We start from the raw sequence: 24,449 nt of genomic DNA, 5'->3' as shown, positions 1-24,449 counted from the left end.
GCTGGAGGGAGGTGATCCTGCCCCTCTACTCAGCCCTGCTGAGGCCACATCTGGAGTGCTGTGTCCAGTTCTGGGCTCCTCAGGACACGAGAGACATGGAGCTCCTGGAGTGGGTCCCTCAGAGAGCAGGAGAGGTGAGTAAAGGACAGCGTTTCCCTTACAAAGAAAGGCTGAGGGAGCTGGGCCTGCTCAGACTCAAGTAGAAACACTCCCTTGAGAAGAGAGGACCTCGTCGGCGTCTACCAGTGTCTGAAAGAGGGTGTCGAGAGCCTGGAGCCAGGCTCGTCTCAGCAGCGCCAGGCAACAGGACAAGAAGCAACAGGCGGAAATGGATCTAGTTCCACCTGAACGTGAGGAAGAATTTTCACGGTGCACGTGACTGAGCACCGGAACAGACTGCCCCGCGAGAGTGCGGAGTCTCCCACACTGGAGATGTTTAAGAGCCGTCTGACACACGCCTGTGCCATGCGCTCTGCAGAGTCCCAGCCGGAGCAAGGAGCAGCCGCACGCAGGCACCGCCAGCCCGCCATCCCAACTTTCCTTCGCGGAGCACGCCCCGCCCCCCCCGCTCCGCGAGCTGCGCCTGCGCAGAACCCCGCGCGGGGGAGGCGCCCGTGGGGCCGAGGCGCGGCCGTGCGTGACGCCACCCGGTGACGTCACTCCTTTGACACCGCCTGAGCGACGTCAGGAGTGTGACGCCAGGAGGCGCCGGTGTTGGGGGGTGGCTGGGCTGGGGCCGTCCGCGCCCATGGAGGACGAGGACTGCCCTGACCTGGTCCCGATAGGCGCCGGCGGCGCAGAGCAGACCGATGCCGGCGCCGGCAGGAAGATCCCCGTGACGATCATCACCGGGTACTTAGGTGAGGAGCGGGAGCGGCGCTCGGCACGGACAGCGTGCGCACAGGGAAGGCCCGGCGGGCGGGCCGCCGCGGGGCCAGGGCTGCCGGGCGGGGCCCTCCACCCCACGGGCCCGGTGAGCAGCGCGGGGCCCTCCGGCCGGTCCAGTGGATTTGCAGGGCCACTCTGAGCAGCGCTGTAAGCACCCAGAGGGCTGCTGCTTTCACCACGCTGCTTCAGGGCCGCCTCGTTCAGGTCACGATTGACAAATGGCTCTTGGTCGCTTTGCGTCAGAGTAGTGCAACATATTTGGCTCAGTTAAATGCAGACTGCGTTGCAGTCTGAAAAACGTGAGGTTCGGCGTTTTTCCCGTACCCCTCGACCAGCAGAGTTACTGTGTGCTACATGCAGTTATGGAGACTATAAGGATCTGGTTAAATTTAGGATCGCCGTCACTGTTCTGAAAGTTGTAACTTTGTACTGCATCACACTGTTGCAGAGAAAAACCTCTTAAGGGCAAGTAAGGAATGTTCCCTAGTCGTAGTGGTTACCTGCTCTGGACTACATGATCTCCAGAGATCCCTTCCAGCCTTGACAATTCTCTGACCTTGTGCATGGAATGAAACTGCTCCCAGGGTGGTGTTGTGAACACGTTTTTTAACAGTTTTTTAACAATGCCCCGTTTAAAGTCAGTACCACATCCTGGTTACTGACGGCAAAACTGGTCAGAAAAGGTGGTAAGAGGGAGAAGATTAAGTGTGCCTTTTGTTAAAAGAAGCATAAAAGTTAGTTTTGTAGGAAAAAAATGCCATGCTAGTAGGGAACTTGTAAGTTTATCAAGTACTGACACTTAATGAATGGAAAAACTGTGAGTCATTTAAGACTGCGATTTAATGTCCTGATAGTTATATGGGTTGAAATTAATTTCTACGTCATTAGAAAGCAGGACATTAGAATGAATACTTATATTTAGAAGAGAATTGCTTGAAGTGTGCATGTGCGTGCATAACAGTATTTAGTTTTTATTTGAAATTTTAGGTGGTATTTTTTTACATTTTAATAGAAATATGGTCTGTGTTCTAGGAGCTGGAAAAACAACTCTTCTAAATTACATACTGACAGAACAGCATAATAAAAGAATAGCAGTTATTCTGAATGAATTCGGAGAAGGTATGTAATTGTGCAGAAATCTTTCTTTTTGCCACAAAATAACAAGTACCTAAAACTGCTGGAAACCAAGACTGTTGGAATTTTAAATCCATTACTGAAATTATTAACATACCTCATAGTCTTCAGAAGGGCAGAAAGTCTTTTTGCTGGTTTTCATAAAATAGTGATATGCATTAATCTATTTTGCACATAAATGTAGACCCTCAGAGTAAAGGAAATAAATACATCATGCTGTTGGAAGTGCTATACCTCTATTTTTCTCACTCGGTTTCAAGTAAATGGAAATTAAAATAATATGTTGGTAGATAATATTTTTTTTAAATTTCCTTTCCCCTCAGCCATTTGCAAATCACAAATTATCCTGGACCAAGAAAATGGGGAGATGTGTGCTTGATGGCTATAGTTCTTTGAACTCTTTGCTTTCAGGACTTTTAATTGCTCTAGCTGTAATTTCATATCTGTACCATAGTCAGAAGCTTACATTGTTTGCAGTTTATACTGTGTTGGTGGGGGGCTCTTTGTTTGTTTGTTTTCATCAATAAAAATGCGTGTAGCTTTCTAGTCACAGAGCCTAAAATAAAATGTACAGACAGAGCCTTTATTTGATAGGGATGCACAGCCTGGCATCCCTTTCTTTTAGCAAAGTTTGTGGCACTTATGATCTGCCATCATCCAGTGGGGTTTGATCTTTGTGGAATGAGCTTTGTCTTGGCTTTTAAATTTCTCATAAAATAGAAAATAAAAATTTCTTAAGAACATGTCAGAAACATGGTCTCAGGAGAAAAGAATGTAATCCACATATCTCTCTCTTACAGGCATTGTCATGCAAGATTGTAGATTAAAAATATAGCACTACTTGTGTTTTCAGGAAGTGCCTTGGAGAAATCTCTGGCAATCAGTCAAGGGGGAGAACTCTATGAGGAATGGCTGGAGCTCAGAAATGGCTGCTTGTGCTGTTCAGTAAAGTGAGTAAGGACTATTGTACAAGGTCTTCCAGTGGATATTGTGGGGAATTGAGGAAGGTAGAAGACATCCAGGATTTGATTCCTGAAACTGATAGTAGAATTGATTGAGACTTATTTTGTTGCATCAAACAATTGGAATTTGGGAGGTAGAAATTTATTTCCTATTGCTGCCTTACTGGATTTGGACTTGGTGTCTTTCAGAAAAGTAATCTAAATACCAGCTTATACAGCATGCGGATATTTACAGTAGGAATCTATCCCTCAATTATTAGTATAATATGCTTCCATGTAGAGAGCTGAAGATTTAGGTAGGCTGGAACTAGGACTCTGGTTTCCCAGTTTCCTCACAAAACACTTAGTCTGCTTCTTTCTTTGTACATTAGTTAATACTTCAAAATTGTATTCATCAAAAAGGATGAATGGAAAACCTTTTGTGACCCAATGAAGCACAGTATCTAAATCTGTAAGCTGATGGTCCTGGTAAAAAGAAAGAGAGTATTTCTTCCTTTGATGTGTTTTTTTACCCTGTTTGTTGCAACGCTGAATTGTTTGTGCTAAGTTTGTAAATAAGTGTCATGGCCTGTTTGTCCTGAAAATTTGGGAGAACTGGTCTTATGCCTTAAATAGTAATAGGTAGTAAGTGGAAAACAGAGGATCTTATTGGATTCTGTTGTTCTGGGGTATAAGGAAAACTGTCTTAAGAGAAGCATAAAAGTTTTATATACATTGGTTTTTTTATTGTTTTTATATGCTGTTTTACATGCTGCTCTGTTTTATAGACAATGGTTTCATATATAGATGCTATACATTTCTGCTCTACTCTGACTTCATCAGCTATAATTTAAGTAAATGGCATGTTAATCTTGGTGTAGGTGAGGTAGAAAGGCAGGGCACCATACTTCACTTCTACCTCCCCCCTTATTTCTGTAATATCAGCTGCCAAACCAAATAGTTCCATATCTACACAGCCCTACTGTCCTTTACAGGTTGTTCAGTGTTTGAAAACAAACCTGGTGGGATTAGGCAAATGCTATTTTTAGACTAAAATGAAGCAGAAAACTAAAATTTGCCTAACAATATGCCAGCAGATAATGAAATTTTTGTTGCAGACTTACAGTCTGCAAATGTCCTGTCTCAGAACTTTTGCTTTGATGATACTGACACGGTGTTCTGCATCAGAAGATACATTTAAATATATGCTTTAGCTTGTTTTCTCTGTTCTCAGGTGTAATTGTTTCTTCTTACAGGGACAATGGTGTGAAAGCAATTGAGAACCTGATGCAAAGGAGAGGAAAATTTGACTATATATTGTTAGAAACAACTGGTTTGGCAGATCCAGGTAGTTCACATTACAATTTTCATAACCATGATAATTATTCTGTTTTAATTAAGTGCTTATTTGCTCACCAGTTAGTTCACTTTGACAGTTGTAATATAAAGTGGTGAATTGTCAGGTGCCTATGCTTTGGTGGTGGTACAGACTCCAATTAATGGATTCAAGGTGCAGATATTGGTTGAGTTCTGTTTTGTGACCTTAGTGTAAATTGAATCTAAAGCTTAGTAAAAATCCAGCTAAAATTTATTTCCATTCAGCAAAGACACTGGGCTTAGCAAAGAGAAGCATACTCTGAAATTAGTAGTTTTCAATACACTTTTTATGTTCTACTTTCCTCCTTTTAAAAGTCTAAATAGTTAGCATCTGTTGTATTATTACACTGGCTGTGCTATGCCTTATATTTTGGGTGGTCGTTAAATATACTGTGAAACAGACTGGTACATTCTTCTTAAAGAGCAGTAATAGATTTTACAAAATCCTTCTGTGCTCTTTAGTAGTATTTATTATAAAAAAGGTGTTTAAACTTGATTTCATGTTAGGAATAGCTATCCAAAACAGTTTTCTCTAAACCATCCACATTAAAAATCTGTTGTAAATGGAGAGGGAAGGAAATTCTTATCAGAAATTCAGTTGTTTCCCCTTTAGGAGACTGCTCCCTTCCAGCTCAAAGCTAAATAGTTGTCATTATAAAGTAATTTTCTTCAAAAGACAGGACATTGATTTGGCCTCTGTTACACACAAACTCTGTTTGAGTCAAATTGGAAAACTATTAAGCTTTTTGGGAAAAAATCAATAGATACCAGAAAACGATTTCATGTTGTGGTCCCTGCTATATCTTGCCTGAGTAAGCACTAGAACAACTGACAAGTATTTGGGTGTGATACAGAGTGGTGTTTGAAGGACTGCATCGTATCACTTCAGGTGGACAGTTTTAGATGTAGGAATGACTTTAGTTACTGATCTTATTGTTAGCACTGCAAATAGAGTTTTTCTGTGAAATACCTCAGTATTGGTAGTTTACTGGAAAAATCTCAATTTTGCAACTGTGTATATACTACACTTCTCAGGAGCTGTGGCCTCCATGTTTTGGGTTGATTCTGAGCTGGGAAGTGACATCTATCTTGATGGTAAGAACTGCAAGCTCATTTTCCTGTGTATTGACATTTCTTATCTGGACTTAGAGTAATGTATTAATGGTGTTTTAAGGCAAGGTTTCAGAAAATGTTTGAAATGTATGAACTTGGTTTTCACACTGCCAGATTTGATCACAGAGGTATCTCTGCTTATTCTGATGCTTATTTATTTACTTGGTGAGGTGCTCGGTCTTGCTAAATTCAGCAAAAGTTGTTTAATGCTTTTCTAACGGATCAGATATGGACAGCACTTGATGGTGACATAAGGGGGAAATCTCATTAGCTAGATGTTATAAAATCTCATTTAGGAGTAATATTACAGCATGCTTTTTTTTCTTTTTCTTCCTTCCCCCCCTTCTCCAGAAATACAGTGTTTCCTAAAGGGTTTCCTATTTTTCTAAATTCATAAATTGTCAACACCTTTGTTTTCTGCCTTTTGTACTCATTGACTCTAATATTTGCTGTGTTCTAGCAAAAACCTGAGATTACTGAAAGATAAGTCATCACTATATGTAGTTAAAGAAAAATTTTTTTAGTGTAGGGAAAAAATTTACTTTTTGGCTTAAAAAAATGCCCTACTAACATTTTGATCAGTCTGTGAAATACCCACCTAACCAAGGAAGGAACATTGAGTTAGTAAGAAAGAGACTTCCTGAGTTTCTGCCAGAGACTTGGAAATTCCTGCTCATTCACCATCAGAATGGCTGCATACATAAGTCAGTCCCTGAATTTGTTTCAATATTCTGTAAAACCATACCTCAGCCAATTTCCTCTTGTGGAAGATGAGGCATCTACTTTGTGAGAATTTATCGCACCTGGTTCTGTAGACGTTTTACTACCACAGATAAGACAGTGAATAAAAAAATACTTAGGTAACAGGTTTAATGTTCACATACTTTCACTGCTTCCAGTTTATTATATCTAGTTGTAAATGTGCTGATATTGTTACCTTTGTACAGGAGGTTTGCAAGTTGTTAAACTGCCAGCTGCTTTCAGCACATTTCTATTCCATTTTAATGTTTTCTTTTAGGGATTGTGTCTGTTGTTGATGCAAAGCATGGATTGCAGGTAAGTTACTAGATTTGTTACATGGTTTAAAACTGCAGCATTAGAACAGCTATTGCAGTAATGTTCATGTGGATTAATTAATTTTAACAGTAGCTGTAATTCTTAGATTGAATGAGGACATATTTCATTATTGCTATCTTTTGAATGGGCACAAGGAAGTACTGGTATTCGCAGGAGTTGAGATTCTTACAGACACAGCAACAGGTGTGACAAGAGATGCCAGGTTGCTAAGTACTTGATTTCTTCTAGTTCTGTCTCTTCACTCAGGAATGTTGCTTTTAATCCAAATAGGCATTTGGATTGCTGTAAAAACAATGGAGAAATTGGTCACTGGTCTGTGTTACTTGAAAGGAGAGGACCAAGAACAGATGTCATACCAGTGTGGTAACAAGTGAGTTAGGGCTCCACGTGGGAAGGGTACTAATGTAATGGTAGCTGTGGCAGGGAGAAATGAGAGCAGAGGTGTCCTGGTACTGCTTCATATTAAAATGTTATATGGAAGCACACAAAAACAACTGGTGTTAGAGTAATCTGTATAAAGGATGATGTAAGAATAGACATATAGAACAGTGGGGTCAGCAAAAATTGTGATTAATTCAAATAGTTCAGCTATATTTTTTTTCCCTTTTTTTTTTTTTTGGTAATAGGTGGTTGTAAATATTTAAATATAACTATTTGCAACTTAATAATTTAGGAGTTTACTGCTTTGATTGGGTACTGATTTTGTAGGATTCAAAAAAAAGTGACCATATGAAAAAATGCCTTCATCATTATGAGAAATGCCATTCACTTTTAAAATTTCAAAGGTTTATTAAAACTTAATAAAAGGACTGAATAAGGAGAAAGACCATACAAGGTGGAAAGGGGGACTGTGGGGAGAACAGAGGATGTCCGAACAACAAATAACAATAACGTAGCTATACATTAATCAAACTTCTCTTAACATACACATAATATTAATCTCTTAGTTGTGAGAGCCAACCATTGCAATAACCATCTATACCAAACCCCCCTTTTTCTTTTATTAAGCCATTTGGCTTGAGCAATTCTCATTTTTGATTTCAATGATCTACTCTTACTTCCCTTGAGTCAAAATTTAAGTTTGGATGAGTCATGATAGCATCTGTTGATGTGAGTGAGGACAGTGGGATTAGGAAAAAAAAAACAAACCTCAGGTTTTGGTTAAGCAAAATGATTGGTGGAGTTGGTGACATGAATTGGTTGGAGCAGACAAAAGGGAATCACAGAGGTCTGGTATGGCTTTTAACCTCCATCTACCATGCCCATGGGGTTGCTACCCATAGCAGGTGTATCTTGGGGGCAAGTATAGAGGCCAACTTGAGTTGGCTCTCTAGTCCCTGTTGTACTCTATTTGTCAACTGTAGGGATTGGATTCTATAGGGAAAAGACAATTGAGGAATGATGGAGGTCTGGTATAGCTTCTGCCCTCACCTTACTGTGCTTATGGGGTTGCTGCCTGCAGCAGGACTATATAACCTTCTTGGTGGCGAGCACAGGGGCCAGCCTGGTCTTTCCCTGTAGTTCCTGTCTTAGCCATCAATGCCCAATGAACCACCCCAGCACCTCTCACTGTTCCCTGTGTACTTCCCCTCGACAGACACTCACAATCCCCACCCATTAAAATAGGACAATTACATCAGTAACTGATGCCATTCAAATTCCTCACACAAAGTGTTACTTAAAACAGTCCTCAAGCTGGCTGCTGGAAGTGTGACTCTACTTTTTGGACATCTTGGTGCTTCTCTGGTTATCTCTTGGTCTCTGCTTAAGAGTCAATCTTGTCTTACTTGGTCTGGATGTTATAGCCCATTCTTTAGGTTCTTCGATCAGGCCTTTAATTTTGTTGACATGAGTCCATTCCTTCTCTGCAGTTCACACAGCTGATTCAGTGGTTAGCAGTACCTGAAAAGGGACCTGCCCACTGAGGGGTAATGCTTTAAAACCTTTCCCCTTTTGCACCCACTACTTGCATGGTATTTTGACTCTTCTCGCATCCCTTTTGAATTTTACAAACACAAGTTTTCTCAGCTCTCGTGTCTACCAAACATTCAGATTCTTCCTCTTGGGGACTTATTTTAAGGTTACCAAGGGCTCCTGATGGTACTCTGTTCCTAGTAGGTAGAGACCCTGACACCTCTAGTCTTCTGCCTCCCCTCTTCACTTGTTCTGGTAAACCTTCAGGTCCCTTTCGCTTTGGCAGCAATTTCTCTTGATATGTCCATTTTTCTTACAATAAAAACAAATATGTTCTTCTCTAGTGGCGGTTAACAATACTTTGGCCTTTTCCTTTGCTTTCACTTCATCTCTCCTGACCTACACTTTCTTAAGAGATTGCCTCTCTTAAGAAGCCTTGCAATCCCCTTTCTTGCCAACTGTCCAACTTCTCTAATTTTCTCCATATATCTGGCCACGCATGGGTGATGAAATATATCTTTAGCAAGATCTGTCCAGCTGCTATCTCAAGGTTGATACCTGAATATTACCTCATATTTTTCCTCAGTCTTTCTAGTCACTCTGGTTGGGGTTTCTTTCCTCTCTTGTTGTTTATCAAATGCCATACAAGCATTCTGGCTTTGTGGGGCCGCCTCTTTAATACCCCTTACAATTAAAGTTCTGTGATCCTTCCTCCATGTTTTGCCTTCCCCCCCGAGGTTGTTGTGGTCCCAAACAGGGTGTACAGTGGGCATCTTCAGCTCCCCAGGATCTTGCAGGTGTTCCCTTTCCTATATCTGCGTGACAGCCATCTGGATCATCAGTCTTCCTCTGGTGTAAATAACATGGTCATTATTGATTGCATTTTATCCCATGCTGGCCTTAAAAATTGATCTAACTGTTCTGCTAATCCAGTGGGGTCTTCCAGTAATCCTTTTAACTCTTGCTTGAACATACTCACATTAGAGGAATTGAGTGGTACAGTTAGAAATCTAATTCTCCCCTGCGCCCCACCCAGCTGTACTTCCCTCAGGATATAATCTGCCTGGTTCTCATCCCTTGAACTGTCTTCCTCTTGCTGTGCCATTCTGTTTCTAGTATTTAAACTAGGCCTGTGAAAGGACAAGGGAGGTGTGGTTGGTACCAGTGGAAGAGTAGGGAGAAAATAATCTAATGGGTCCCATTCTTTACTTTTTTTACTTTAAACATGCCCACCCTTGAAGGAGAGATTTCTTCTTCCCCACAAGCAGCGTAGTCACTCTCTTTCTAATTAGAAGGTTTCTTAGCCCTTACATAGATGTTTAAAGCCCGACATATCCACCCTTTGTCCGACCCATACCTCAGCCAAAGTATATGATCAGGCCTAATTTTCCCCCATAGTCCACTCTGTCATACAGTACTCTATCATTTTAGCCTCGTCCCTATCTCTGCTGTTGGGGTCATATTTCAGCTGGGCTAGTTTTCTTCACAGGGGTGTATTTGAGGGTGTATACCTGTTGATATCTCTCCACTTCCTCCTCTTTCCTTTGGGGATTCCCTATTTGCTCCTAGTCCTAACCCAACAGCCAATCACAGGCTCTCCTAACATGGCCCGCCTTCCCAATCAGCCAACTGTGGCCCTCCCAGCAAGGCCCACCTTCCCAATCAGCCAACTACAGGTTCTAGCCTGCTTTGCAAACAGCAAGGAGGAAAAAAAGAAAGAAAGGAAAAAAACCCTTACTTGCTTCCTGGAAAGCAAAAGCAAACAAACTACCCGTTTGTAGTCCCGTATAACTGGGTTGGCACCTCTACAGTCTCACACCCTTCTGGCCTAGCACAGCTGCCAGAAGCCACCCATGGTCCAGTGCTCTGGTAGCTTCAGATGCAGAGCAGGGCGACTGCTGAAAGCTGCCCTCATGGCCTCCTGGAGTCACACGGCCTTATGCCGGCGGATTGCAGGGAAGCTGCCGCGGCCCAGTGCCCTCCCACACGCCAGTGCGGGGTAGCCACTAGGAGCCACTCACGTGGGCTCCCAAGGCTGCGCAGCCCCCATCCCCGCCCCGATTCTCAGCAGCCTCACATGCAAACTGTGTTCAGCAGACTCCGCTGGGTCACCAAGAGCTCAGCAGCGCTGTGCGCAACCACACCTAGCATGCCCCAGCCTGCCACTGCCCCCCATCAACTGGGTTGGCAGCACTATAAGCCTATCACGCTGAGCGTACACTGGAAGCTTATTGCACTGATGTGGTTCCCTGACAGTCCCACACACTCAGTCGGGCTGTCCACACCGCTCAGCTGTTCTGCTGCCAGTGGCCCTGCGCACCGGGAACCTTCCCTTCCAGTCTGTGTGCCGACTTGGCGGTTCCTGCAGCTGGCTACTCCCACCACCAGCGGCCCTACATGCCCCATGTTCAGTACATTTGTGGCCTCCGCTGATTGGTGCTTTCCATTAATCTAACGCTCACTAAATCTGGTAACTCTCAACTTGGCCTCCCCAGGTGCTCTTGAGTTCTCCCTCCTGCTTTGGTTCTCTCCTAAATCTCACACATGCTCCAAGCACACTCCCAGACTCTGTCTCACACACGTGCAATATGCACTTTCGTCTGCAGTTTTTTTCAGGGGGCTTTTTCTTCTCTCTCTTCTTTTTCATTATTCAGTCTTTTGTTGTCTCCAGGGTGTTGACCTGCATTCACCAATGGCCCCGGAGAGGTCAAACTCAGCAATGCTGCCAAACTTGGCAGAGGCACGCTTCTCATCTGAAATACCCTAGGGTTACAGAGAGGAGGTTTTAGATCCCAGACCGAGCCCCCATTTGTGAGAAACTAAGCTAATTTTTAAAATTTCAAAGGTTTATTAAACCTTAACAAAATACAGCTAAAGGACTGAATAAGGAGAAAGAGCAGCACTGAGAGTGTGGAACTAAACTGCCATGTGCTCACTCACAAAGTGGCTGCTCCACCTTTTATTCTCTTGGTGTTGGATGAGCCAACCCTGGCCCCTTCCAAAGCCTGTCAGTCAACTCCTTCGCCATCCATTGGTGGAGACTACTTCCTTGCAACTTGATTGGGGTCAGGTGTTGTCAGTGCTGTGCCTTCTAGTAGCAAGCCTGCCCTCCTTCCAAATGCCCCATGCAAGGGGCACAGGTACATAACCACCTTCAACGTGTCTCAACTACCAAGGCTCTCTCAAGGCTTTCCTGCCAAGGGGGAAAGGGGGACTATGGGGAGAGCAGAGGCTGTCCAAGCAACAAATCACAATAAGATAACTATACATTAATAGACTTCGCTTACATACACATAATATTCATCCTTTAGTTGCAGGAGCCAGCCACTACATTAGTCATCTATAATAATCATATAGGAATTCCATGCTGTGAAAGTGTTGGTAATATTTCTGCATTTACAATGGGTGCAAATGGCTCAGAGAACTGAAGAATAATGGTTTAAAAATAAGAGAGTAATTCTTCCTGTGTAAAATTTTTTTTGTTTGGATTACTTGGGTTTCTCCTTTCATTTATGCTTATCTGGTAGCTGATTTACCAAAAGGGTAAATCAGGTTAGCAGTCCTGTTCTCTCATCGGTTTGTGTTGGACTGGAACACAACAAATCTAACCTCATAGCAGTTTGGCAGGTTAAGTTCATTGTGTTCTGCAAGAACTTTTGTGGAGAAGTTGGTAAAAGAGTGAGGGGAAGGGGGTGATTTGCCCTTCCAAGCAATCACCATTTTCTAAATCAGCTCAAGTATCACAAGAAATCATATCATGTTTTAAGTCAGCTGGGTTCCCTCATACTAATTCAGATGTGTTTTATATTATATATTGCTTGCAGAAATGTTGTTCTGTTTATCTTTTTCTTCACACAGTGCTGAATTATTGTCTTATATGAAATATAATTGTGTTGCACACAACGCAATTTAGTGCTGCACACAGCAGCACTAAATTATTACTGAAAATGAGTTTTTAAAATGCTAGACTTTCAAGTAATATAACAGAAACAACACAAAAACGTTTTGAAACATTTAAATTTTCTATCTACTATTACCTTTGGCACCTCAATGAAAACATACATTATCTAATCAGTAAACCTGTAAACACAGACATCTACTCAGAACAGTAGGAACTTCAGACTTTCGCAGTTGTGTACTAGGTAAACTTTGGTATAGAAGAACTTGCTAACTTGTTTAGTTCCTCTGATTGCAAAGCCTGACCTCAACAGCTGCTTATTATTCAAAGAACTTTGAAAGCCATACAGGTAATGACATTGAGATAATGGGCAGAAATTTAAGTATGTCATGCTTCAAAGAGCTAACCCATCGCAAGAAGAGCTGACAAACATCCCCTTGCTAATTGATACCAGGGTTATCTGTCTAACAGGTTTGTCACACAGCAATCTGAAATACTATTTTCTTTAATTGAGGGCAAACAGTTGGACAGCTTGAAGTTGCAGTCTTCAACTTCCAGGACCTGACATCTGGACTACTGACATTTGCTCTTTTCAGAGCAACAAACCTAAACATTCATTTAATAGAATCAATACATGGAGGATTACAAAGAAAATGTTAGAGGAGAGGTTCCTGAGAGTCATCTTCTTGTAATTCTCTGCTTAGGTTGTGCACAATCACGAAATAGTTTTGTTTCTTTTTACATGATAGACTCACAGTATGCAGTAACCTATTTTTGCTTTTCTACAAGTAAAACAGTTAGTTGCCTGATAATTCCAATAAAGAAAAAAAGTTTTCTAGGTTTCCCATGACAATTGATTCCACTTTTAATTTAGTATTTCTGAAACTTGAAACTGAGATTTTAAAGTAATATTCTTGGTACATCTAGAGCTGATGAAGGAGTGCACAGGACTCTAACTTCCCTAGAGATGTAAGCATAAGTGGCAAGTTCTTACTAATACTATGGCATCAGTTTGAAGTTTTACTTCCTCCAGATGCCTGTGACATTTCTCTCCTAGGGATTGCTACCTCCATGGCAAGGTGGGCAGAAAATGACTTGTAGGTAGACCTTTGCTACTTCAGTATAGTCTGTTGCTGTGCCTAAGTTAAGTAAGCCTTTGTCTTGCTAAATGTTATGCTGTTGCTTGAGATGCAGGTATTTTCTTCTCTCACTAATTCTTCTGTGAAGACACTAGTTTGGGCAGACAAGTGGAGATGATACTAAAACTCTTGAAGCTTTTGACTTTGGAGAGACTTGCCAAAGAGCAGTGGTTATTCATAAAAACCTGGAAAAAGTTACCAGTTTTTACTATCAAAGTACAGTTTGTCTTGTACAGTCTTCCAGAGAAAAAGAGCATGAAGTTACATATATGAAATGCTATATTGCAAGCCTAGCCTGTTTTATTAGTTGAGTTCACACTCATTTGTAGAATAACTGAGCCTTCATTTTCTTCCAGATATATTTTTTTCATTTTTACTGTATGTCATGGTAACTTTTTTACTTTATTGTAAAGCTGAAAAGTGAGTAAATATTATAAAGTTTAGTATTCTATTAGTATTTTAATAATAAAATCAATTAGAAGAGTTTGCTTTAAGCCAATTATAAATCTCTGTAATGGTGAATGTATAAATGTATTTTTTCACTGTCTTTTAACAGAAAGATTCTAGATGCCATCTTCCTTAATACCTTGTAGAAAAACAGACCTCAACTGAATTGGATTTGGGTTTCTTTAATTGCAAATGAATTTAAATTTAATTTGAATGTGATTAATCCAATTCTTTTAATTTTTGTTTAGCACTTGACAGAGGAGAAACCAGAAGGCCTTATTAATGAAGCATCTCGGTATGGATGTAGAAAGAAATTTTATGTATCAAGTTGGGAATTGCACTGTATGAAAGTTCATTGGAAATGAGTTCTTTTAGAGGGCTTTTTTTTCCTGCTTTGCTTAAACTGAGGTAGATTGGTGTAATGAGGTAAAATGTGGAAAAGTAGCTTCATGCTTCATTTGATCTTTCTGCCAAGAGCGGACTCTTCTATTTTAATAGTGATGGGATTTTATTTAGGTGAATGAAAAGAGCCCTTGTTGGGGGAATTAAAAGTTTTATGTTAGGATCTATCATGCTTGAAGCAGAACTGGAGATAGAGGAAGACTTTTTTATAAATGTGGAGCCACAATAATTACGGGTTATTGTAACAGTTGAAGTCTTCATAAGCAAAGAAGCTTCAAGTATTGCATTACAAGGACCACATAAGTATATAATCTCACAGGCAAATAGGGATTTGTAAAGTTGTTAAAGCATTAGGCACTTTGGATTAGATGACGTAAAAAATACAAACAAACAAAACAACCCCGAAATGAAAGAATCTAGCAAGCCTTGATTTGATCTGTTAGGGCACAGAGGAACATATTGGGGAGAAATCAAACTAGAACATCATTTTCCATGATGTTCTAGTTTGATTAATGCTTGCCCTTCTGTACTAACAATGCTCATACTGTCTTTTGAGGCCATGGGAGAGATGATGTTTCTGCCTTACAGATAAAGTATTTGTTTGTTAGTGATGTCTTTTTCTCTTTTTTTTTCTTAATACATAGGCAGGTTGCATTAGCTGATCTTATAATCATCAATAAAACAGATTTGGTTTCAGAAGAAGAATTGAATAAAGTCAGAATGTCTGTGAGGTATGAAACTTTTGGCATAACTGTAACACTACTTCCTCAATGATTTAAACATAGTTACTTCTCTATTGCTGTTAGAATAGAAATTAGATCTTATTATTGGATTGACAAAATTGATAAGCTTATAAAAGAAAAGAGACTGCCTCTTAGGAAGGATACTTCAGTACTTCTGTGCACTTACACAATCTTAGCATCTTGTCTATCTAGGTAAGATTTGATGTTAATTACTAAGTACAGGCTTTTGTCTTAAGCATTTATGTTTTTACATTTTTGAGCAGCTGATGCCATTTTTTGAGAATCAGCAGAAGTGGAAAAAGATCTGCTGGTGAATATGAGTCCACTAGCAAATGTAAAGATATATGGAGGAAGTCCTGAACAATTGTCATGGGAGCAGAAGAACCAATGGTCTGAATCAAATTAATGATTGAAGACATTACTCTTTTCTGTCAATACCATGATAAACCAAATTAAACATTAACATTTTAAAGTACTTTACAACTGTATTAGTTTTTTGAAATATGGAAATAAAAATGGTTAGATTGAGCAGAGTGTATCATGAATAGCTTTGGATAGGAAAATGCTGTTCTCACTGGTGGTATCTTGTCAGAACTCGTGAAGTTCCTCAGCTGTTAGTGGAAACCAAATATCTCAGCCTATATCTGATAATTACTTAACAAGCTGATAAGAGAGTTGGGATGCAATTTCACATGATGCTGTCCATGGTTAACATATTCAAACAATATATCATAGTTATATTTTCATCTAACTAATGATTTTTCTGTTTTATTTTAGGTCAATAAATGGACTTGTTAAAATTCTAGAGACACAAAGATCAAGGTATTAAATGGCAACTATTACTAGGTACTAGATCCTGCTTCTTTTGTGACAGTTTAAAGTGTTCTATTGAATCAGCTTTATTAAAGGAAAATTATTGAATTAGAAATATTTAATCCATTATGTATTTTATGAATAAGCATCTAGAAAAAAAAATTTTGAGGAAGTAAAAATGTATTTTTAGTTTATATTTTTCTTTGTTGGTGTTCATATCACAGAATCCCACAGTGAGTGAGGTTGGAAGAGAGCACAGTGGGTCATCTTGTCCAACCCTCTTGCCAAGCAGGGTCATCCCAGAGCACATGGCACAGGATTGTGTCCAGATGGTTCTTGAATATCCTCCATGAAGGAGACCCCACAGCCTCTCTGGGCAATCTGTTCCAGTGCTTGGTCACCGACACAGTAAAGTAGTTCTTGCTCATGTTCAAGTGGAACTTACTGTGTGTCAGTTTCTGCCTGTTCCTCTTGTCCTGCTGCCTGGCAGCACTGAGAGCCTGGTCCACTCTCCCTTCAGATACTTCTATACACTGAGGAGGTCCCCTCTCAGTCATCTTTTTGAGTCCAAACAGGCCCAGCTCCCTCAGCCTTTTCTCATTAGTGAGGTGCTTCAGTCCTTTAAACATCTTTGTTGCCCTCCCCGGGACTCCCTGCAGGAGCTCTGTCTCTCCCCTGTGCTGAGGAGCTCCAGGCACAGCCTTACTAGAGCTGACTGGAGGGGCAGGATTACCTTCCATGAACTGCTGGCAGTGCTCTTCTAAGGCACCTCAGGACACTCTTGGCCTTCTTGGCCACAAAGATACACAGTCATCCAAGCTGGTGACTGAAGAGCAGCTTGCACAGCCAGGTTAGTTTTGAGCTAATAATTGGGTATGTGCACTACCGTGTTTTCCTTAAATTGTGTCACCTTAAATATTACTGTCTTTGCTGCTGCAAATAAGTTGTTACTACAAAATGACTTTGAAAACAGTGGAAGGAAGTTACAAAAACAAAACAAAACCAAAAAATCATTGTTTTTGCTATTTTTAATTGAAATTCTGGCTCAGTTTTCTTCTTTAGTAAAGACTTAAATGGATACTGTATTCCCAGGAACATTAGGAGAGCAGTGTATCTTCCAGACTGCTAGGACTGATTTGTGCACATTTACATCAATTATTGGATTATTGTGGTCAGTGTTTGTAAAATATAAGGTTTTGATTTAAGCAAATTTAAAGAGAAGGAAATTGTCATAATAATAAAGGGAAGGTAGTAGTCATAATAAAGTATACTTGGCTTTTTAAAGTTATTGTCAAATGTGGTTGGAAATTGTAGAGAAAAATACTTGCTGCGGTTGGGTGATCATATAGGGCCAATTTTGAAGAAGATATTGAGCTACATTATTTGTGATTTAAATGTCCATTAGTCGGAGATCCAACATGCGATCTCAGATTTTATGGTGTCTGATGCCAGCTAGCACTATGTTTTGGATATAAAATAAAGTGGGTCTCAGATTCAGTCCTCAATGATAACTCTTTGTTACTTGTAAATATTCTTCTGCAAATGACACATACAGTCTCTTCCATTATTAAACATTCCAAATGTGGAATCAGCACAAAATTAATTTATTGGCATGTTATTTGAGGACATACCCTTTTTAAGAGGGGTTTGTTCCTCAAAACCCTAAAAGGGAGGGTTACTATGTGATTTTTTAGAACACTGCTGAGAACAACTGACACTGAGCTGGTCATGAATTTTATGCAGGAATTGTGTGTGTATTCTATTATAAGTCTTTCATGTTAGAAACTGGTTGGTGCAACTACTGTTGAATGTAAAAGTTTAATGATTCTGGTTGTATTCCAGAGGTGGGTTTTTTTTACCTGTCACGTTCTTTTTATTTAGGCCCATGTCATTAACTGCATCTGAAAAGCTGTCAGTTGCTATTAGCTGTGAAATCTGTAGTCTGTGTTGATTTGTGAAGAAAAGTTTCTTATGCAAGTTTATAGGTAGCCATTCTTGTAAGCAGATGTGATTGGTACTGCCTATTCTGTATTGCAATTTTTATTTGTCTGTTTTAAATTGTAGAGTTGAAATTCCTAGTAGTAGTGCTTCCCTCATAAAGTTGTTTCAGTTTTGTTTGCTAACAGCGTGTCAGTATAAGCTACATGTATTCCAGGGGTTTGTGTCTGTCTTGAGAAGCTCAAGGTTCCTTTTCCCTTTCAGGGAAAATAATTTATTATTCAGATATCCAGTATAGGGGATTTTATCATACTTGTATGATAATACCTTGTATTTTACTGTAAAACAGTAAAATTTAAAAAAAAAAAGTTTCTGTACTTACATGTTATTGTATAACTAAACATAGCATTTTCTTGTAGAAGACAGTATCAACCATTGATATCTAAAAATAAGGCTAAGTATTAATGGCATTACCCTTATAGACAAGAAAAAAACCATATGCTTCAGTGAATACCTTTAAAAGCTGACATTTAAATATATGAAAAATACAAAGCTTTCTTTTTTCCCCTCTCTTTAGAGTTGATCTCTCTAATGTCTTGGACCTACATGCTTTTGACAGTTTATCCGGAGTAAGGTATGGTGATAATTTTGTTGTCATCTATTAGAAAAAAATACCTGTGTATGAAACAGACACACTGAAATCCTGGCTCAAATTTGCATCTGAGTTTCCCATAGAATTTCTAGTTTAGCCTGTCCTGTCTAGGCCAGGACAGTCACATTTTAAAAAATACTGCTTTATAAGTGGTAATAGATGAAATGCCTTTCTTTTCCAAATGCCTGCAAAAACCTTTTTGACCTTATAAAGTTAAATGAGCCAGAGTTTGTGTGGTTGGTTAGGTTTTTTCCCCGAAATGCAAGTTTTGGTTTAGTATCAGAGTGGATTGTACACTTCTCTGGTTCTTTTAAAGCATTTCAAAATTTTTTCTCCTTTGTAGTGTGATGAAATGGAGGCCTCTGTAGATTTGACACAAAGGAATGAGAGACTGAGGTTCCACAGCAAACAAAGGCTCTACAAATTCTGATAACTGTGTTTGTGATTCCTGGGGTTTTTAAATGCTGAATGCATGATTCAGCATCCTGGATGGGTGCAGAAGTAAAATGGGAAGGAAGGGGGAAAGATCTTTCTGTTCATTGTGTGTGCTGAAGCGCAGCAAAGAGAGTGAGGAGTACTGGAGCAACCATAAAGTAAAGGAGGGAAAAGGAGCTGTTGAAGCTTATTCTGAATATATAGTCTATCTTTGATATTTCAGCTTTGCTCTGCAATACTGGAATTTTTAAAATTTTGAAATAATGATATTTTGCCATCCCTACTCAAATGTGACATTTAACTTAACTTATTTTCAGTTTGCAGAAAAAGCTTGAGCATGTAAAGACAACACATGCACATCTAGATAAGGTAATTACCAAAAATACTGCTTTGATGTTTTTGCAACAACAGGGCTGTTCAATATTGCATGCTAATTTTGTTACCTACCTTTCAGAAGGTTTCAGTTAGGGAGTAATGTGTTCTAGGGTATTTGGAAGATGACCTAGATTACACAAAAAGAATCTGCTTTGTTGTAGATAGATTCTAAATGGCAATATTAAGTCTCACTTTTAAAAACAGCTTATAAGTTTCCAGTGCTCCAGACAGTCATATCATTTGTTGATTCACATGTTTGATTCTGTTAGTGAACCAAATAGAGCTACGGGGTTTTTTTAGGTATTTGCAGAAACAAGTCCTAAATTTGTAGCTAGTCTGCCCTCTAGGTTTTCTATCCAAAACAAAATCTCTTTGATTGAATTGTGGGTCACAGTCCTCCTTGGGGTGTCCCTAGGTGGGTGGGGTCCACCTCAGTCCCCTCAGTGGCTGCCAAAAAGTAAAAACTTCTACTTTTTTAAGGTGTCTTGGAAAAGTGAGCTGTCTGCTCTGAGGTTTCTATAATTAAATTTAATTTTCAGGTTGAGATATGATGCATACAATGTCTGTGTTTTTCTTTTTAAACTGCATAATTTAACTGTGAAGTTGCTAGTCTTGAAAACAGGAAAAGGCAATAATAATTTTATTTTGGAAATACAGATTAAATGCAAAATCAGTTCATGCTTAATTATAGTTACAATGACAATACTGATAGTTTTTGTTTAATCAAAATTCGTAAATATACTCAGTTATAGAATCTTAATAGATCCCTAAAGTAGATGGAAATGTTATGTAGAATCCTTCCTGAATGAGTTATAGTGTCCTTGTGTGTATTATTAAGGAGATTATTGTTAGTTTTGTAGTGTGGAGCCATTCAAAAGAATTCATTGTTAGTACCTGTGTTTAGTTTAACACCCACATATTTAAGATGATTGTTGAGACATTTGAGGCATGAGGGCAGAACACTTCTCACAGTAGGCTGTAAGTCCGTGTTGTAAAACAAAGGGTGCTTATTATGTTCATGGTGAAGGTCAGCAGAAACAAACTGCACTGTGCTTGGAGCACAGTGAACTGCGGTCTGACTTGTTTTGAGGTTGCTCCGAGTGTCAGCTCTTGGTTGTTTAGATAAGTTTACTTGGTCATTAGACAAACATTTGCTGCTTGTTGCTTTAATCTTTTTTTTCCTTAAGTTAGACTAGTCATCAGAAGGTAGTAGTTTGAAAGCATTACAGAAAGTAAATCTCTCTCTGTTCTTCCATATCATTGAGCAATTATAGTGACAAAAACAAGACATTATTTAATCTTTAAATAAATTGTTAATTTTAAACTACATGTTTTATTTTCATATTTTCTTTTTGATAATTGATCCTGAGCAGTTAGCTGGCGGTTGCTTTGGCACAAAGCTTAACTTCAGACATCTTGATTTTCTGAATCTATTCCTACAGTCTGTTTATAAACAGATTTTTTTACAAGGCAAGTACAGATTGCCTTTTATGAAAACTCTGTTGATTATTTTTTGTCTGACAGTGTTGTCATCAAGATCAGTAAGCCAAAAAAATAGCATTGTTAACTGTATTTGAAAGCTTGATCATAATAGTCTCTACAGCAAAGAATTACATGGTAGCAGCTAATGGCATTAAAGTGTTCAAGGCATTGTGTATGCCTTATAAGTGCACACCCAAACAGAAATAAAAAGTAGAACTTAATTTAGCAAATTAGAGCAGAACAGAACAGAAATAGAGATTTTTTTTTTTTAATTTGATGTTGGCATATACTTGCCTTTTTATGAGGCCAAGTTATAAAGAACACTTTTTGAAATTACTGTTATGGGATGTTTATTCAGTGTGGTAATAATAAGTATATCTTGCCATTTGCAGGCTATAATTACAGTAACATTTGAAGTTCCAGGAAATATAAAAGAAGAAAACTTAAATCTCTTTATTCAGGTAAGTAATACATCACTGTCAACTCAAAAAATCATTGTAGCTTTTTATAGAAACTCATCCCATGCCACTTTGTTTATGGAAACAACTTTTTCTTTTCATAGAATCTTCTATGGGAGAAGAATGTGAAAGATAAGACTGGATGCACCATGGATGTCATAAGACTGAAGGTTAGTCAGAAATTATCAGCTTCTTTGTTTTGTGCTTTTCATCTTTACACCTAAAAAACTGCATTGTGCTGTCAGTTATGGACCTATCAAAGGTGCTGGCTGGAGAGTAGCAAGTTGTCGTTCCATGAATGACTCAGAGAGAGCTATCTGGCAGAGGGAAAAAACATTGATCCTACTTATTTTGAATGGGGAGGACAGATGTACAGTCCCCAAACATCAGTGCCAGGGTTAAAAATCAAGCCATAGTTAAATAACTTTTAATTTTCTACCTCCATTGCTTTGAGAGATACCATCCATCTCACATATCTAGGGCTGGAATACTGTAGATTGGATCTTGTAGATTGCTAGGTGTACTTAAAATTGTTGCCATAATATGCAGAATTTCAATTTGGCATAACATAGGAATGCAATAGTAGTTGTGGTCTACAATTAACAACTTTTCACAGTATTGTCAGGCTGTGGTTTTAAAGATGTGGCTCATAAGTATTCATCTTCATAGGCACTTCATATGTTTTTCAGTTGCTTGGTTTGGAGAAGAGTAGAGGTGACAATTCAGGATCTGTTTTAGGTTACATTATACCAAGCAGCCAAGTAAATAATGAAATAACAAGAATCCAGTCAATCATTTGTCAGGTTGTAAGAAATATAAGAAAGTAAAGCTCTGTTTTTTTTCTTGAGAACACTTGACCATCACATATAGCAACATAATTATTCTAGTTTTATTGGAAGGAAAATTGTTTTCTTGCTTTCTCAGCAACAAAATTAGAGTATCCTGGTCTTCTCATTCCTGACAAATAGAAGAGAGTAGCCACTGATGTATCTGAAGCTGCCTGAAAAGCAGTAATGCCATGCACTAGCATGTTTTTGGTGTATTGAGCATTGGAATCAAATTAATCCTTTATGAGATGTGAAGCCTGCAATAAGATGTGTGCTGTCCCTCAGTCACAGACAAATACACCAAAGTAAATTAATCTCAGCTAGCTTTACAGAACAGGTTCCAAAGTTCGTTGCTTTTATATTTACATTTTATCTGTAGTCACAACTCTTTTGGCAGTAATAGTCACAGAATTCCAACTAATAGGTCAAATGGTGACCTATTTTATGAAATATTTTTAACTCTTTCTTTCTTTAGAGAAGTGTCCTGATTTAGGGCAAATTCTGGGAGGAACTTCCAGGAAGTATAAGACATGTTTTACATAATGTGTTCCACTAAAATATTTTATGAAGTGATGAAAACTGTTTTAATAGAGCTTTTGATATGTGAGTTAATGTACTCATGCTGATTGTGATCTCTTCTAAGTCTTTTGCTAGTTGTTCTACTTCACAAATGTTTATTCTTTCTCCAATATTCAGAGATTCTGTTTCAGAAAAATAAATGTACTGAGCATAAGAGCTTAATTGGACTAATCTGAAATCAAACATTTTTGTTCATTTTACCTGATTTTGTTGGCAGGCAGGCTTTCATGGACTACCATGTCAAACACCATATATGTATTCAAAGAGGCATAGTAGATGATGACATTTAATTTTTGCTTGGGGAGGCTAGGTACTGACAAATGAGGAACAGAAGGCAAAGTCTGGTAAAATGTAATTCTTAGCCTTTAACAAAATAAGGAGATATGAAAATGGATGTTATGAGTAGATGTGTTGATTGATAATATATGGTTATTTTGACTAACAAGTGCATAGGTGCCAGAAGTACTATTCCCTGCTTGAACTAGAGTGAAAGTTTTGATTCCCCTCTTACATATTTTATTTTTAAAGTTTTGTTTATATACCCTAACAGTTATTTTTCTGATAAGGGACTGGTATCTATTCAAGGCAAATCTCATCAAGTGATAGTCCAAGGTGTCCATGAGCTCTATGACCTAGAAGAGACTTCAGTAGCCTGGAAAGAAGATGAAAAGAGAACAAACAGGCTGGTCCTAATTGGTAAGAGGAAATTACACATCTCCTTGCTTAAGATGCTGTTTTTTTCACAGACAGTCTCACAGTCTTGGCCAGTGAAAAGCAATCAGGCTGAACTGGCCAGAATTAGTGCAGTGAGTATGTTCAGCATAACCCTCTTTTAAAGGCTTATCCATCAAAACCTCCTGAAGTTCAAAATTGCAGCTGAGAGGAGTCTACACTATCCCTATTAGTGCCACCAAAATCAAACCAAATCAATAAAAACCAAATCAATAAAATACTAAGCTTTCATAAATTATCTTGGCATATTTAATCTTATTTCTAAAATCTGTAATTATAAATTGGGTGATGGGAATAGTTTGAATGTTTGGTCAAATATTTAGTAACTGTAAGGAAGGTTATTATAGCTTTAAAGTGTTTTAAATCAGTTTTGTTTCTGAAAAGCTTGTAGTGCTGAGGTTCTGTTTCTACTTTCTATTTATTTGTTTGCTGTGCAAAGTGTTTTATTATCAAAAATAACCTAATTTTTTCCCTTTACTTTATTTGTGCTTGAAATCTGTTGTTGCCTTAATTTTAATACTGCTATTCTCACTGATTGATATAATAAACACTTTCTTAGGTTAGAAAAAGCTACTTCTATGTGGTTTTTTGTAATGCACTGTAAAATACAGTTTGAAATTTTATTTCTTTTTACAGGCAGGAACCTGGATAAGGAGATCATCAAAGAAGTATTCATAGCCACTGTGAGAGAAGAACAAGGAAACAGTTGACATAAAACTATAAAAAAGATTAAATGCCTGTTTAATCCTGCAAGGATTTTATGGCAGAAAAGACTGAATGGCGTGGACTATATCCTCTTTTATGCAACAGTTGAACCCTGAAGTCTTCCTAGGAATTCCAGCTGACCTACTGCTTTAAGATTAGCTCTTATGGTCTAGAATCAAACACAATTCTCCTATTTTGGATTTGGCTGAAGCTGTATCCTCAACATCATGTAACTGCAGAAATGGGGATAGGCAAAAGGCTGTTATGTTCTACATGAAGCATTACTGTAGGGGAATGGGAAACATGTTTGAAGCCTAGTGCTTTCTCTTGCTAAGTCTCTTCCACTGGGAATGAAGCAATAGTGATTATTGCCAGTGATT

General features: G+C 38.9%; 1 protein-coding gene across 2 annotated transcripts; it reads left to right on the top strand.

Annotated features, from left to right (window-relative positions):
* Positions 1-701: 701 nt before the first annotated feature.
* On the top strand, positions 702-24,449 carry LOC311165629 (zinc-regulated GTPase metalloprotein activator 1A-like). Of its 2 annotated transcripts, none has more exons than XR_014616937.1 (15): positions 702-860; positions 1,921-2,007; positions 2,876-2,972; positions 4,220-4,311; positions 5,376-5,435; positions 6,472-6,509; positions 14,177-14,223; positions 14,975-15,061; positions 15,851-15,895; positions 18,402-18,458; positions 19,229-19,280; positions 21,161-21,229; positions 21,331-21,396; positions 23,218-23,328; positions 24,001-24,449. XR_014616937.1 is itself a non-coding variant. In XM_084225790.1 (15 exons), the coding sequence occupies exons 1-15, from the start codon at positions 749-751 to the stop codon at positions 24,072-24,074; spliced, it is 1,113 nt and encodes a 370-aa protein (XP_084081916.1). In that variant the 5' UTR covers positions 702-748; the 3' UTR covers positions 24,075-24,449. The 2 variants fall into 2 exon arrangements, 1 of the variants encoding a protein (XP_084081916.1); XM_084225790.1 differs by having other exon boundaries at positions 23,199-23,328.

The sequence above is a fragment of the Fringilla coelebs genome (assembly GCF_963513975.1).
Source record: "Fringilla coelebs genome assembly, chromosome: Z".
Taxonomy (NCBI): domain Eukaryota; kingdom Metazoa; phylum Chordata; class Aves; order Passeriformes; family Fringillidae; genus Fringilla; species Fringilla coelebs.
The sequence above is the reverse complement of the archived record's forward strand: the minus strand, read 5'-3'. Positions and strand labels throughout refer to the sequence as shown.